The 14,919-nt window shown below is 43.2% G+C and overlaps 8 protein-coding genes across 8 annotated transcripts; 3 read left to right on the top strand and 5 right to left on the bottom strand.

Moving 5' to 3' along the window:
* O0I10_010863 (uncharacterized protein) lies at positions 1-137 on the bottom strand (the record flags this gene model as incomplete). Its single annotated transcript, XM_058490837.1, has 1 exon — positions 1-137. A coding segment is annotated over one exon (137 nt), but the record flags the coding sequence as incomplete, so codon positions are not given.
* Positions 138-2,336: 2,199 nt separating this feature from the next.
* O0I10_010864 (uncharacterized protein) lies at positions 2,337-2,672 on the top strand (the record flags this gene model as incomplete). The annotated part of the gene is made up of 2 exons (XM_058490838.1): positions 2,337-2,555; positions 2,616-2,672. The coding sequence occupies 2 exons, from the start codon at positions 2,337-2,339 to the stop codon at positions 2,670-2,672; spliced, it is 276 nt and encodes a 91-aa protein (XP_058338342.1).
* Positions 2,673-3,777: 1,105 nt separating this feature from the next.
* On the bottom strand, positions 3,778-5,251 carry O0I10_010865 (uncharacterized protein; the record flags this gene model as incomplete). Its single annotated transcript, XM_058490839.1, has 6 exons — positions 3,778-3,875; positions 3,939-4,108; positions 4,173-4,443; positions 4,506-4,588; positions 4,655-4,711; positions 4,779-5,251. 6 exons carry the CDS (start codon positions 5,249-5,251, stop codon positions 3,778-3,780), a joined length of 1,152 nt encoding a protein of 383 aa, XP_058338343.1.
* An 858-nt stretch (positions 5,252-6,109) lies between these two features.
* Positions 6,110-6,899, bottom strand: O0I10_010866 (uncharacterized protein; the record flags this gene model as incomplete). The annotated part of the gene is made up of 4 exons (XM_058490840.1): positions 6,110-6,581; positions 6,648-6,706; positions 6,772-6,797; positions 6,857-6,899. 4 exons carry the CDS (start codon positions 6,897-6,899, stop codon positions 6,110-6,112), a joined length of 600 nt encoding a protein of 199 aa, XP_058338344.1.
* A 184-nt stretch (positions 6,900-7,083) lies between these two features.
* Positions 7,084-9,486, top strand: O0I10_010867 (uncharacterized protein; the record flags this gene model as incomplete). The annotated part of the gene is made up of 8 exons (XM_058490841.1): positions 7,084-7,336; positions 7,397-7,550; positions 7,615-7,957; positions 8,013-8,159; positions 8,221-8,751; positions 8,812-8,933; positions 8,992-9,208; positions 9,271-9,486. The coding sequence occupies 8 exons, from the start codon at positions 7,084-7,086 to the stop codon at positions 9,484-9,486; spliced, it is 1,983 nt and encodes a 660-aa protein (XP_058338345.1).
* Positions 9,487-9,610: 124 nt separating this feature from the next.
* Positions 9,611-11,141, bottom strand: O0I10_010868 (uncharacterized protein; the record flags this gene model as incomplete). The annotated part of the gene is made up of 7 exons (XM_058490842.1): positions 9,611-9,623; positions 9,690-9,791; positions 9,848-10,206; positions 10,267-10,529; positions 10,596-10,755; positions 10,818-10,933; positions 11,003-11,141. The coding sequence occupies 7 exons, from the start codon at positions 11,139-11,141 to the stop codon at positions 9,611-9,613; spliced, it is 1,152 nt and encodes a 383-aa protein (XP_058338346.1).
* A 214-nt stretch (positions 11,142-11,355) lies between these two features.
* O0I10_010869 (uncharacterized protein) lies at positions 11,356-12,106 on the bottom strand (the record flags this gene model as incomplete). Its single annotated transcript, XM_058490843.1, has 2 exons — positions 11,356-11,593; positions 11,670-12,106. 2 exons carry the CDS (start codon positions 12,104-12,106, stop codon positions 11,356-11,358), a joined length of 675 nt encoding a protein of 224 aa, XP_058338347.1.
* A 678-nt stretch (positions 12,107-12,784) lies between these two features.
* On the top strand, positions 12,785-13,387 carry O0I10_010870 (uncharacterized protein; the record flags this gene model as incomplete). Its single annotated transcript, XM_058490844.1, has 3 exons — positions 12,785-12,935; positions 12,991-13,304; positions 13,367-13,387. The coding sequence occupies 3 exons, from the start codon at positions 12,785-12,787 to the stop codon at positions 13,385-13,387; spliced, it is 486 nt and encodes a 161-aa protein (XP_058338348.1).
* Between the last annotated feature and the right edge of the window lie 1,532 nt (positions 13,388-14,919).

Consider the following 14,919-nt stretch of genomic DNA (forward strand, 5'->3'; position numbering starts at 1 on the left):
GAGCCATAGAGGGTAAGAGTGTCCTTGCGGTTGCAACTTGGGCACTGGAGGTGAGATCGTAATGCTTTAAAGGTGTTGCGTAGGCTGGTGCTTTCCTTCTCGCTTAAGCGAGTAAGTCGGTTGGTGGCTGGGCCCATTAGGTCGCGGTAAGTGCGGTGGTTCGATTTGGGTGGTGGTGTGTTTGGTGTTAAGATTACTTGTCGAGTGATGATAACGAGTTGGAATTCCACACAGCAGGGGTGAAGTGTGGAAAGTGGGGAAGAGATGGAGAGGGTGAGAGGGTGACGGCAAAGCCTTCGCGTGGCCATCCTTGTCAGTACATGGGTTTCCATGGAAGCTAATTTGCCACCTTATCATTTATATACTTTTTACGCATTCGTGAGCATCACTAACAGTACTCTAATAGCTATATCAAGTGGCCAAAAGGTACAGGCTGGGAGTCGAACCCAATGAGAGATGATGCCCAAAGTTGCACTACCTGACCAAGAACCTATTCAATAATAGCAGCATTCATTATCACAATAAACGCCTTTTCCATTGTCTTTGTTCGCTGCACATACCTTTGTTCATACACATAAAGACCTTTGTTGATGGGTTGCTGGAAACCGAAAACCATTTTGAGCCGAAACAAGAAGCCAAACCAGCCAACGCCTTGATACCAAACTTGCCCTCTATACAAGCTAACACGTCAATGGAACCAGTTCAACTGCAACATTGGACTCTGAATGTACCTGTTGACACCAAGCGTAGAGCGGGAATAGCAACGAGCAAAAGGAAGCAACCATATCGCCATGGCAACCACCAACCACCAACCATGCTCATTCCTCAGCACTTGGACACGCACTCACTCCCTGACAATGCATGTTCAGAACTACATTAACACCTCACAGCCCAACAAGAGCACTCTTTGATAATACATTACCTTGATCGAGATGTCGTGAATGGAATAAGGAAAGGTGGGAGAAAAAGAAGAGAAGCGCTGTCTAAGTCGTGGAGCTGCTGTCTTCCAAGTTTAAATCCCCCTACTGCTATTACACTGAGGCCACTCAATGACCCCACACACACCCATCCACCCATCGTCATCATCACCCTCACGATAGACAATAGGTACACGTAAATAAAGAAATGATCCTCACGTATAGCAAAAGGGTGTGTGCCATTTTACACTTTACATGATAATGATAATGCAACAACAGTTATTGCCTTACTACCAAGTCCCCAAGCAACAGCCTTTTTATTTTACTCGATCCAGTCCAAAGCGTTCTTTTTCCTAGTATGCTCTATGTTTTCCCTAACAGAAAAGTCCTTCATTTTGCATGATACATTTCACTCTCCCACCTAATAAGGAAACAACTCGTACTAATACCTCAAGATTGCACAATCAAAACATGGCATGGTTAGTGTTCCAGACATGGCCAACGCATCTATTATTGCCACCTTGTTTATCCCATACCTGATTTATCAATCATGCTAGGAGGGCTCTTTGTGAAGGCGCCCCGCCCAATCTATCAGCTCATCACCATCTTCTTTAACAATCATTTATCACTCTTCTTTTCTGTTTGTGGTCACAAAAATACCCACGCCCACGATGCATAAAGATGTTGTCGCCCATCATTTTCCACCAACATCTCTTTCTTCCATCATCCCGCTCTTTGATTGCTGACACCTTCGAAGCCCAAGCTGATGTGAGTATGCCATGGTATTCTGTGAGCGATCCATGTACTCATATTCGGGATATCTAGCGTTTCATTGTCATCCCACTTTTATTGTCCTGTTGTCGTTGAGATATTTCATCACAGGTAAAACTTAAACACGTCGCTTAATGAAGCACATACTCATACCCCTTTTGATGTAACTACCTTCAGAGATGCATTTGCAAAGCTGGATTAGATACTACATGCTATTCCGGCCGGCATGGGGCGATGTAACGGCTTCTGTCATGTATACGCAACATCAATGATGTTGTTGTCAAGGCATGGCACTGTCAAACATCACGGATTCAATAAGCATCGTGTACGAAGAACATACATGTTGCCTTCTTTTTATAAGGGTTTCTAATCTAGCTAATTCTATGTACGTAGACGTCCATCATCTTGTGTGCAAGAAGGAATGGGTCAAACAATGCTATGCCGGTGTGCAGTAAGTGTCGATATACGTAGAGCTCTTTGTATGAACCCTTTTTGCTTATTGATCCTTTTTAGGCTATCAATGAAAGCCAAAGAAGCCTAGTTGCAAGCCTTTTCTTTCTTTGGTGAGGTCTTCAGCCTATATATGTGCCACGGATCCACACTGCAAGGACCAAGTCATAAAGCCAGCAGTGCCAAAATAGGTATCGTATGTCGACTTTAACATTTGATACCGAGCAATATGATTCCATCGAATGGCCTGTGGAACAAAGGGAAGAGGATGCCACAATCATGTTGCCCATACAAGACCAATGCGAAGGCGTTTGTTTCCCTCCTTCTGACCAAGAGCTGGGTGCAATAATGATGGCAACAAGCGATATCCCACAGCATACCGACGCAATTATGATCCCGATACAAGATCATCGTCTAGTAAGTTAATTTGCATCATGCAGGCTCTAGGAACCCGTATTCATTACTGCTATTCTATAGACAGCATCAAACATGTTTAAAATGGCCGCCAACGTGGCCAAAATCATTGTTGTTTAGACTTCATAAAATCCCCCGGTTGCTTGGTGACAGGCCTATATTCGACTTGATTTGGTAAGTGGTGATGGCTATCCATAGTGAAGATGTGTCTGATTTCCCTTTTATCGGATACAGGGGGAAAGCATCGTTGAACACATCAAAGGAAATCAATGACAAGCTTAATACGTATGCTGAAGGACCGCCAAATGGTTCTAATGCCGATGGGATCATTACACACGTGTTGAAGGACTTGGAACTGTACATAGTGGGAGTCAGCAGGCTCCAAGGCAAAAACAACCATACGCACTACATCAACGACAGGAACAAGATCGCGATCAACTTGAAAAAGATGATTTTGATGATTTTGCGAAGGTGTGCTACAAGCAATCCATCCACGCTGAAAGATCTTGTTCTTTCTTTAAGGTATGTATAGGCACTGTCACTGCTGTATTTCAATTATCAATATGCTTAAGATCCATCTACAAGATAAAGATGACAAGCCTATGTATTACAACGACCACACTTATCCCACAAGAAGACACCACTTGTAGTATTCCCACCCACATAATAAAGTTTCATCACACAATGAACTCCATCAACCTATGCATCACCTCGTGTATCCCCAGCATCCTCATATGTAAATCCCATCCTTATAGCATCATCTCAAGTATCATAGAACGTGTATAAGACATGTTGTAATTGTAGCTGATAACAGCAGTTGAAACAATATCACGTATTATATTCAGTTACTTCCCCTATGCTAGATCAAAGATACCACACACAATCCTGGCAGGTCTTTTTCTCTGCTTGTTTTCTCATTCTTTCCAGCCACCTTTCTTGTGAACCAAATGTTCCATTCCATAGCTTACCATTGTCGCCATTACTCGCATACTTCATTAAACTTGCTATATGTACTCAACTTGGTTGTCATGTTGGTAGTGTTGTTGATTAGAACTCGAGTTGGGCAGTGACACAAGAGACACGCAAAAGTGAACGCTCCATTTTTCCTTTGACGTGATGATCCCGAACTTCGTGCATAAACGAATGTTGACAACGATGACTTTTTTTTATTGATGAGAGTTCTATGAAAAGTAAGGCAATGCAAAATGATGATGGGATAGGGAAACTACAAGTCATCAAAACCACGTTGTGTAATGACGTAATCTGTGCGCTTCGTTCCAGTAAGCTTAAGATATTCAGGTGTGCAGCTGTACCAATGTCGATCTAACAAGAAGAACGTGTAAGGATGAATACGTCATGTTTTTTTATAATTGAAACAAGCCTTACCAAAGCTCTCGTCAGGGTTACATGAACATTTCTCTGCCGGCAGCCAATCGGGCTCACTGGGACATTGCCACCATGGATTATGAAAGTATCCGATATCATAGAAAAAGTGAACCTCGGATTGCTTGAGCATGAGTGCAACGGCAATGCTATGTACTGGTGCGTCACCCCATCTACATCAATGGTCAGCGTAACTATGTCTAGATGGCTTCTTACATTCGTTTTGTGTGTACTTACCTTTCATAGAAAAACCCGCCAGCTTTGTCCAGGTAGTTAAAGTAGTCCATGTATTTTTGTGAACGTAGCCATGATAAAGATCCAATCTCAAAGTTGCTCCAAAAGTGACAAAGGTTGTATGTCTCGCCACCATCGTTGCTAATCCAACCCAACAAGCTCTCCGGATCATTCTTTGGTACGATGTATTCGGGATGCTCTTTTGCAAATGCCTTGACGGTATCCCAGAGCGTTGGAATAGTCTCCACATACTCCTTGATGGAAATGGTCCAGCCTAGCATAGATGACATCCTCAATGAGCCACTTTTCCCAGAGATGCCATATAGCACTTATTACCATATTTCAAATCCTTCTCACGCATGACTTGAAAGGGATCGTAATCGATATCACAAGGGAATTTGACATGCGGCTCAACACGCCTACACAAGCATTTCCTTTGTAAGTTGTTTGCTTCATCCATGATGCTCGTCAATCCAACAACTCACCAGTAATAGTCATAAGAATCTAGCAAAGGATGCCGGAAAAAGAACCCACTTTGAAATCTATACCATGGATAAAAGTGATATCAGTCAATGAACGCCATGCCATCTTCTTTCATAGACACTTTACCTGCACATGTGTCTATACGATTCACTTCCACCATAGATGACACCTTTTTCCTCCATCTTTTGACGACTCTCCCGTGCTTTGTCTTGATCAATCCAATCTGGATATCCCCACATGGTCTCGTTCAACGTTCCATAAAAGGTCTCACCAGACGCCAAACCAGCTGTCAGCTCCTTGAAGCGATCGTCAAAAGGGTCATTGTTGAGGAAGATCCAAGGATAGCCATGCTTGCGATTGAACCTGTCTTCCAGCTGATGCATGGTCTCGCGTAACGAATTCAGATCCTCATTGCGAGCAAGTACGACAAAGGCGGCATTCTCACGTGTACCCTTGGGTCGAGGAGTGGGTCTGTAATACGGCAGCCGTTGCTTTATACTCAATGAGCTGTTACGATGTGCAATCACCAAAAGCAAGAGTACAAGCGACACTGGTAACACGATACGAAGTAGTGCTTTGCCGACTCGTGAGGTAAACATGGATGGTTGGTTGGTTGGGTAGGAGAAAGAGCGTGTGTGTGGATAATGTTTGTGTATGCGAGGCCGCGGGAAACTGAATCAAATGTGCAACCATAGCAAGTCTTGGCGCATCCACGCTACTTTCTAGTACAACCTCCTTACTCCCAAATCATCAATCATTAAAACACCCTATCGTATATAACCATATATGCTTATTGAATCTATCGGTATCGCTTGCCATTTTTATTCTTTTGCATAAGTAACATCCCATTAGTCAAATACGTGATGGTGACACGACAATGCACGGTTGACAGCACGTGTGTATTACGTGACATTCTTCCCATTTAAATTTGCCTCTGTTAAGCGTTTGTCCCACTGTAGCTGAATTCTAATTCGACAACATTTAGGCAATAACACCAATACCTTCATAGCTGCATTACAAGCAGTCGTTGTTCCTTTTGAATAAAGCGTAGTTGATTTGCTATACCATCAAGTTGAGCCATATGCTTTTGGTTTTGCTCTTTGTATCATTGTCGCCTTCTTGCACCATGGCTTTTGATTGCTGTTGATATCAACGGATGATCATCGTTGCTTATAGCGAATGCGCAAGCATACATGTATACTACTTGAAAGTATGTATAAATAATGATGGAATCCCTAATATGCGCCTCGGTGGATTTGAATCTCCTTTGCTCGTTGGTGTCAAAAAGTAATAAACGGATGCTCGTTCCTTTTACCACGAGATTGGCTTTAGATGCCTGTATTCAACGAAAGAATACTACGCAAAACCCGCTTGTCATCAATCTCATTTCCATAATACACTTTTTTTTACTCGAATAACTATATTTGTACATATACAACAGGGGATGATGGCTATCTCTATTCCTCTGCGCTTCTTTGAAGTTGATCCAAGATCATCTTTGTGACAACATTCCGTATTTCCTCCTCATCTTGTACACCACCTTGTTCTTGTATCCTTCGCATCATTTCTTCGACGTATCGCTCCATGTCAGCATCATCGCCAATATCATCGGTGATAGCACCCTCAGCATTAGAATCCAATACTTGATCCACTTGATCCGAAACGGTAGGTAAATGCTCATTTGTAACACCAGCAAGCAATTCTGCTACTTCACCCCATCCTTCTTGATATGCATTCATGGCAGGTGAGATACCATCCTCATTCTTGTGGTTTGCATCAGCCCCGTGATCCAAGAGAAATTGTGCCATTTCAGCTGATTCAGCAACGTATAATGGTGTGTCCTTTTCAAAGTCTTCAATGTTGATATTGGCATTCTTTTCCAGCAAGTATTCAATGATCTCCTTTTGGTTGTACGATACTGCAGCGTGCCTAGAAAGATGATATAGCTTAGAAAAGCTCCCTCTTTGTCTCGAATAAAGCATACACCAAACTTACATGGCTGTATATCCAAACTCATCATGGCTATTCACATCCATGCCATCCTCAATAAGCTCCTACATATGACTTGAATATCAATGATACTCGTTCGTTTCTTGTTCGTTGTTGGGCTGTTGTTTACCTTGACTCGTGCAAGTTGACCATCGCCTGTAATCGGGTTCGGTTAATTTCGACGATTCGATTGGCGTGCGTGATGGCTATCTTACCAGCGGCGATCCACAAGTTATCCTGTGTTTCTGGTGCTCTCATGGTATGCAAGTGGTATGGGGTTGTATGTAAAGAAACAAAGAAAAAGAAATGTGCATTGTTCCATGTGGCAAAGTCATAGTCACAATCATGCACTGAACATCATCCCGCCTTTTTGGACCTGCGCACTTTTGGCTGGCAACTTTTTTTCCAACCTACTTCTTCTCCTAATACCACGTCTCCAACTATGCCCCGTCAACGCAGAAGAGGACGCAAAGAAAAGAAAGACGACAAGAAGGTCGACGCACCCATCGATACCATTGACGATCTCGATCAACAACAGCAGCAGCCCGATCAACTCGCATCGATGAACCATGATCAGCTTGACCAGGACAGAAAGTTTCGATTCACTTCATATGGCCGCGTCGAAGAAGAAATCATGGGATACTTTAAACACGTCGAGGAAACCTTGGATGATCCACCTTTCGAGACAGCAGAAGGTATAGCTACTATCTACATCGTATGAGAATGCTTTCATATTCATACACAAGCTATCATAGATCAACGTCTCTTTGTGGATGCTGTATACAATGAGGTCGAAGGCAACGAATTACGTCTTGCAGTCAATCCCACTTGTTCGCTTATCCTTGAAAAGCTGTTGACCGTATCGAATCCATTCCAATTGCGTGTCTTTTGTGATAAGCTTAGTGGACGGTGAGTACCATCCTCAATGTCCTTTTTTTGTTCAAGATGTATATTGACAATCGCCTCTATTTAGTACCATCGAATTATTCACAGATCGTAACGCGTCCCATGTCATTCAACGCTTATTGACGCTTGCAGCGGATGTGGTTGAGACCGAAGTCAAGGAAGGCAAGCAAGATGCAATGGAAGTCGATCCAGAGCAAGGTCAACTCTTGTCCATGGAGCAAATGATCACCCACATGGTCGAAGACGTCCTCCCTGAATTGGTCGATCTCATTGTTCAACGCTATGCTTCTCATGTGATCCGCGTCCTTATCTTTTTGTTGGCTGGCAAACGCATCGATGATTTCAAGGGTCAAGTGCGAAGTAAGAATGCAAAGAAATTCAAGCAAAAGTATGATCCATCAGCTAGCAAGGTAAAAGCAACATTAGCATAGTGATGGCATGTGCTCGTACTCATATTCTTTATAGGCATCATCCAAAGCATCACCCACTCGTCTTGTACCTGAATCATTCAAGGACTTGCTTCGTGCAGTGAGCGGTCATATCGCTGAGAAGGCTTCTGAAGAACAATTACGTAGCATAGCATTTGACAGTAATGGCAATCCCGTCATCCAGGTAAGAGAAAATGATCGAGAAGCACCAAGGAAAACAACTTTGCTAACGCTTCATCACATAGATTCTTTTGGAGGCATTGGATGATAAGGATCCCGAGAGTGAGAAGATCAAGACGACTTTGTTGGATCGTATGCTTTTTGGATTATTGAGTGCTGATGAAACGGATGCGACAAAGTACGCTCGTCAAAACTGGTTCCAGGGCATGATTTTCGACAAGGTTGGCAGCCACATGGTACAACTCATCATCAAGGTGGCACCCACATCCGTATACAACAAAATGTATGATGCACTTCTCAAAGGCAAATTGCTCGGATACAGCAAACACAATGTCGCCAATTACGTCGTTCAGTCGGTGGTGGCAAATGCACGTACAGCTGATCAAATCAAAGAAATGGCAACCGAGTTGGGTGGTTTCAAATCGCTTCTTGAAAATGGAAAGTATGGTGTCGTTCGCACTGTGGTTCAAGCTTCTGCCAATCTCAAGACCATGGAAAGTGAGGTGATGGATTGGTTACTCGAAGCATTTGGCGTCAGTGGAAAGGATGATCAAAAGGAGTTGGCCAATTGTCTCATTCGCATGAAATCACTCGAGGTATGGTTTAATTTAACTTCAATTCGGGCGAATGAGGTTGCTGACAATCGCCATGAGTAGACATGGAAGGAGAGATCTGAAGAAGAACGGTACAATGTCGATGATCTTCATATTCAAGGCTCTTTATTATTCCAAGACATCATGAAAATGTCCAGCAATCATCACAGCGTCTTGATTGGCAGGTAATGCACAATAACATATAGCCTAATACGCTTTATATTCATGCTATTGATTCTATAGCTTCTTGTCACAAAAGCCAGAGTGCACGCTTCGATGGTGTTTCTCTCCTCAAGGCTCCCGTGCTTTCGAATCCATCCTTACATCCGAACAAGTGAACATGAAGGTTAAGAAGAAGGTGATCAAGAACCTTGAAGGCCGCTTTGTTGCTTTGGCAAAGGACAAGTTCGGTAGCCATGTCATTGAGCGCTGTTGGGCTTGTGCTGATATCCACACCAAGGTAAATGAAATGGATGAGGTTGGCTATTGATGCAAATTACTCACATAGGGTCTTACTTTTAGGAACAAATTGCAAACGAGTTACTCAAGAAGGAGTATGATTTGGCAGATCATTACATTGGCAAGTGTATCTTATGGACATGCCGAATTGAGCAATTCAAGAGGAGACGTGCTGAGTGGATTGAACGAGAAAAGGGCTTGGAGAAACGGAAAAAGATGTTTGAAGATATTATTGACACCGATGAGAGATCCTCCAAGAAACACAAATCCAAGGCATAGATTTTCTTTTTACTCGCATACATGTTTATTCTACTATTCATCCTATACTCGATCAATCATCATCCAATAAAAATGTATAAACAGCAAAACTTGGGTATATTAAGAGTATTCCTCAGCTGCTTGATCACTTGAGAAGACTAGTTATTGTTCATATGAGTTTTGGGAGGGGGCTGAAAATGATCCTGTGATGCCATAAAACTTACCTATGTTGTTTCAAAAGCATGCATTCACCACCTTTTTCTAGATCGATGCTGTATTCGTAGAGATATCCTTCTGAAGTCACGAGCATCACCTGAGGCATAGTACTTTTTTGGGGTACATAAGTCATTTCATCCACGCTCGTAAGCAATTTCCCATTTACCTGCTCAAGGCAACCAAGCTTCGTACACCAGTATTAGGTAGTTTGAGGGATGCAAAATCACGTAGTGGTTCCCACATGCCGGTGATCATGTGTGGCAGGATGGATCCGATGTTCCGACCGAGATGTTTTGAAGAGCGTCTCAACTTGTTGCCCACGCCAGCTTTTGTTTCCTCCGCATCAGCGTCCTCTTCAGAAGCAGGAATTCTGAAAATATGCACCGTCTCCGTGTCACTTGATACGCATAGCAACGTGCTTGCAAGATTGAATGAAATGGAATAAATACTGGCAGGATACGATCCACGTCTGAATTCAAACACTTTGTTGGCATCTGGTAAAGAAAACATGCGAATGACCGTTCCCTACATACATGCATGTGTGTGTGTTAGTCTATTGAGCCATCCATGTGAATATGTATTTACCTTTTCACTCGCTGTTGCCAAGAGAGTTGCATCAGCATTCATAGCAAGGCAGCTGATAGGTGATTTATGAGCGGGGATAATCTTGATAAGTTGCATATTGACGGCATCAAATATCTCCACATCGCCTGAAATGTCATTGTGTTTGGGTGTTGGTGGTGGTGATACGGGTTGTCCAAAGGGTGCCAAAGGGCTTGATGCCACGGAGGGTTGTGCTGGATACGCAATCAAGCAATTTTCAGGTGACGATGTAAGTGCACAGGCGCCTAATAATAAAGATGATAGGTTACTAAATAGGTGCTGTTGACCATGCACAAATGACCCGTTCCTACCTTTTGGATTGGGAACCGTCTCAAAGCTGTGCAGCAGTTTCATGTTGCGAATGTCGTACAGGAAGATTTGACGTTCGAGCACCACAATCATCCTACGCCGATTCATCTTGACAGCCAACACCGGCTCTGGAAACTTTAGCTCGCAAATAGAGGAATTATTCTATATCCAAGAGATGAGTACGTGCGTATCCCTCATCATACATTGTTTACACGCTCTTCTACCTTGGTATTGATAATGTGAAGATCCCTCGAGTTGAATTCAGGGCACGTTCCCACACCTACTAACGCTACAAGGGATGTAGAAAACAGCATTTCCGCGATACTGGTCCCAGCGTTCCCTGTTGGAGGGTTTAGAAGAGTGAGCAACTAGTTAAGTGACACGCGACAAAAGAGTGCGTAGTGCTTGCCTTGTGAATGGCATTGACCAAAGGGATCGCAATTGTACATTTGGTAACCAGATGTGGTTCCCACGGAGACACAGCTGTAGTCTTGGTTAAAGTTGAAGAATAAGACTTTGTCGTTTTCAGGCTCGTTGGGTGAAATCATTGGATCACAAAGGTAAAAAAGTGGGGAAAAGAGAAAGAAAGGTTGCTTAGTATTGTAAACAAGTTGTAGAGTACCAAGTCCAATTGCATCTCTGTGACACCAAACCTTGCATGATGGGCGTAACCATGTGGCACACACACACACCTCCACAACACATACACAAGTAACGATAGATTATATACATTTTATATTGGATTGGGCATTACTATCTCTTCTAAATCATGATCTTTTCTTGGCCTTCCTTGATAGCCTTTTCTTCCAACTCCAAAGCTAACTTGGTCCATGGCTTTTGCTCGACTTGTTCAATAGCAGCTTGAAGTTGTGATCGTGCCTGGCGTTCAGCCTCTTCTTGTTGAGCTCGGATTTCATAGAATTCGGATGTGGCCTTTGCATAAGCTTGTCTTTCAGTCATTCCCTTTTCAGTCATAAGATGCAACTGATACTTGATGACACTACATATCATCATGCACAAACATTTAGCTATTCACTCGTAACATAATAAATCACATGATCAAAAGACAAACTTACGTCTCACCAGTGACTTCCTCGGGAAGCATATCGGGTAACATGAGTTGACTATAATCGGTGCGGTTGAGACCCAATCTGTTTTCGACAAGAACTTGTGGACGAGCGAGTTCGAATGGATGATCCTTGTAGAATTGACGTCTCAATCTATCTTCAGGATACACAATAGGAGCAGGTCGTGGAGGACGAGTGCGAAGATGCTTTTGTTTGTGTCGTGTGGTGCTCTTTTGGGTGTTGCTTTGGGTGTTGGAGAAAAGTTGCTTTTCAATGTCGGTTTGTGCAGACAAGTTGGCATTGGGGTTTCGCGATCGAATGATGGAAGGACCAGGTGGAATGGCACGTACGGCATGGAGCCACACAGGGGCCTTCTTCAAGAGGTTGCCCTTGAGCAAATTGGTTGCATGTTGCTCTAACTTTGTTGGTGCTGCTCGATAGGCCATATCGTCGTTGTCAAGAGAAAGAAACACCACCGACCAGGGCAACAACGGTTCATGTCAAATCTCAGCCACCCGATTCACTTTCCTCCCTCCCAACCACCACAACGATCATCCCATCATCCCATCATCATATCAACATATGGCCACTAGTAGCAATAGACAATAAACAATATCATACAAGCTTTTTTTATAGATGATGTCTTCCGAAAGTCTTGTTGTAGTCTTTTTGAGATTGGATGAGTGTCGAATCATGCCACATTTGACAATTCAATAGCCCTTTCAACCCCATTTTATGTGATAGTGTATCATTGTAGGAATGTAGGGACGTATCAGCATGCTCAAAGGGAGGAGTATGTATGCGTGTGTGTGTGTGTGTGTGTGTGTGTGTGTGTGTGTGTGAAGGGATTCATCTATGAGATAGGTTCAAAGTGGAAGGCCACTTGGCATGTCTCTCAGCTACAACGAAGCGAGTCTAATTGTATTCTATTGTATACAGCTGTTGCTATGGATATGATGTATTGTTGAATGAAGATTTTATATATGTACAAGACCTAGCAACCTGAGCACGACGAGCTGATTTGCCGAGACTGCTCTGGATGTCAAACTCACACAGCCCGCACAAAGACCAAAATTTTCGCTTTCGGCACGGCTTTCCACTTGACACACACCTATCGATCAGCAATGGCCAAGGACAAGAAAGACAAAAAGATCAAAAAGGACAAGATGGACGTTGACTCCAAGGAAGACGATGTCCTTCGTTTCACTTCGCCCATCGCTCACCCCATGGCTGACGACAAGCTCAACAAGAAGATCTTCAAGACTGTCAAGAAAGGTTTGCATGGCGACATTGTAGGGATCGATCTTGGAGATATTAACTTTCTATATAGCTAGCAAAGTGAAGCATGTTCGTCGAGGTGTCAAGGAAGTTAGCAAGGCTATCCGTAAGGGTGAAAAGGGTCTCGTCGTTATTGCTGGTGATATCTCTCCTCTTGATGTCATCTCCCACTTGCCTGTTCTCTGTGAGGATAACGATGTCCCTTATATCTTCGTTCCCTCCAAGGAAAAGCTCGGCGAAGCCAGTGCTACCAAGCGCCCCACATCCGTTAGCATGGTTGTCCTCGGTGGTAAGAACAAGGATGATAAGGCTGCAGAGGATTACAAGGAATTGTATGAAGAATGCACATCCCAAACCAAGAAGCTGGTAAGTACAAAGAGCCTCTTTGCATAATGAACAATGATGCTAACGTACAATCCATTGTTTAGTTCGAGCAGCTTGTGTATTAAATCAAACACGATCCATTCAAGCTCCCATTTCTGAAAAGTTCAAACATCCTGCATAGTCCCACACCACCTCCCTTGCATTACGTTGTACAGTGATTTACGTTTAGAACGTGACAAACAAGATGATGTTTTCATTCTGTGTATATTGGACTGGTCTGCAATGTCATGAAAGGCTTCGATGCTGATGCCTTCTTATATATCAATTGTTGTTTGCTTCTTTTTATATGTGCTTGAGAATGAGACAACCATGCTCAATGGATGCAGCACATAGTGACGCTGATGTACTATCTTTCCACATGGCATCGAGGAGTATGTGCTTGATCAATGGTCGATAACTGCAGCCCAAAATCGGATACGTTCACCGCCAAATGGGGGATGAGCAATTGAAAAGACCACGCCAGCAAATAGTCATCGAGGCAGATTGGTAGCGCAACTATGTATTGGGTGAGAAACCGAAATAGCCATATAAAAGTTCCCACTTGGATATGGATGCCATACAATAAAGCATGGTTGTCATGTGACATTCGGCAATCAAAAGAAATCAAGGATCGAAGTTATTTGGCAACCATCGCATGGACTTTGAGGATCACCTGGATCACGAAATAGCATCGCTGCTGCTTCCATATAACAAAGTCTAAACCAAAGATGAGACGCAAAGTGGCCATTTTACCTATTTCCGGTTAAAACGTACCTTCCTACAAAGTCCATTTGCACATTACAACGGAGCAAAGTGATACAGGATATGCTCAAATTCAACTTTTATGTATCTGAAGGATAGCTACAAGTAGCTAATTAGAGTATCCACAATAGTGACGTGAGGAGCATGTACCAAATGAGCCATGTAAGCCTCTAGTCACATGCATGTATGATGACAATAGTCATTATTAAAGGTGGTACGTGGAGCTTGGATTAAGATACTTGGTGAGTAAAAGAGTAGTGAGCGGGGAACATTGGCCGGCTATCGGTTATGCAGACACCGCCATCTACGTTACACGCTTCCCACATGTGTTTTTTATCAATCCAATGATTGTGCCATTGTGCTGGATATGGATGTTAAGGTATAACAAAACATACATATCGCGTATAAATACCAAGATGTGTGCATGCTTTATTGACGATGATCACGACAAACCATGTCACCCATATTGTCGCGTGGTTTCTATCACCGCCCTAATACCCGGTACCACCCACACATCTCGCCATTGTTCGCCGAATGTAAACCAATCATCACCCATTACTGCCATGGCGTTTGAATTGAGAACAACAACACCTATCAATAGCTATGGAGGAATTGCACGTTTACATGATGTGAGCGCATAGACCATCATAACAACGATGACTTGCTATATATATTGTTGCTTTCAAAGAGCCATTTATTGATTCGATTGGCGTTGTACGCGATGTAGTCCCCTGGTTAGCTTCCCTCGGGTGATGTTGTTTTTCTATCGGGGACTCAAACGCGCATTCTGGTGATCGAGATCAAGATCCCGAATCTGATAAAGGGAAAGCGCAAAGTTTGGTAAACCATCTGATAA

This window comes from Lichtheimia ornata, assembly GCF_029851405.1.
Source record: "Lichtheimia ornata isolate CBS 291.66 chromosome Unknown scaffold00078, whole genome shotgun sequence".
NCBI lineage: Eukaryota > Fungi > Mucoromycota > Mucoromycetes > Mucorales > Lichtheimiaceae > Lichtheimia > Lichtheimia ornata.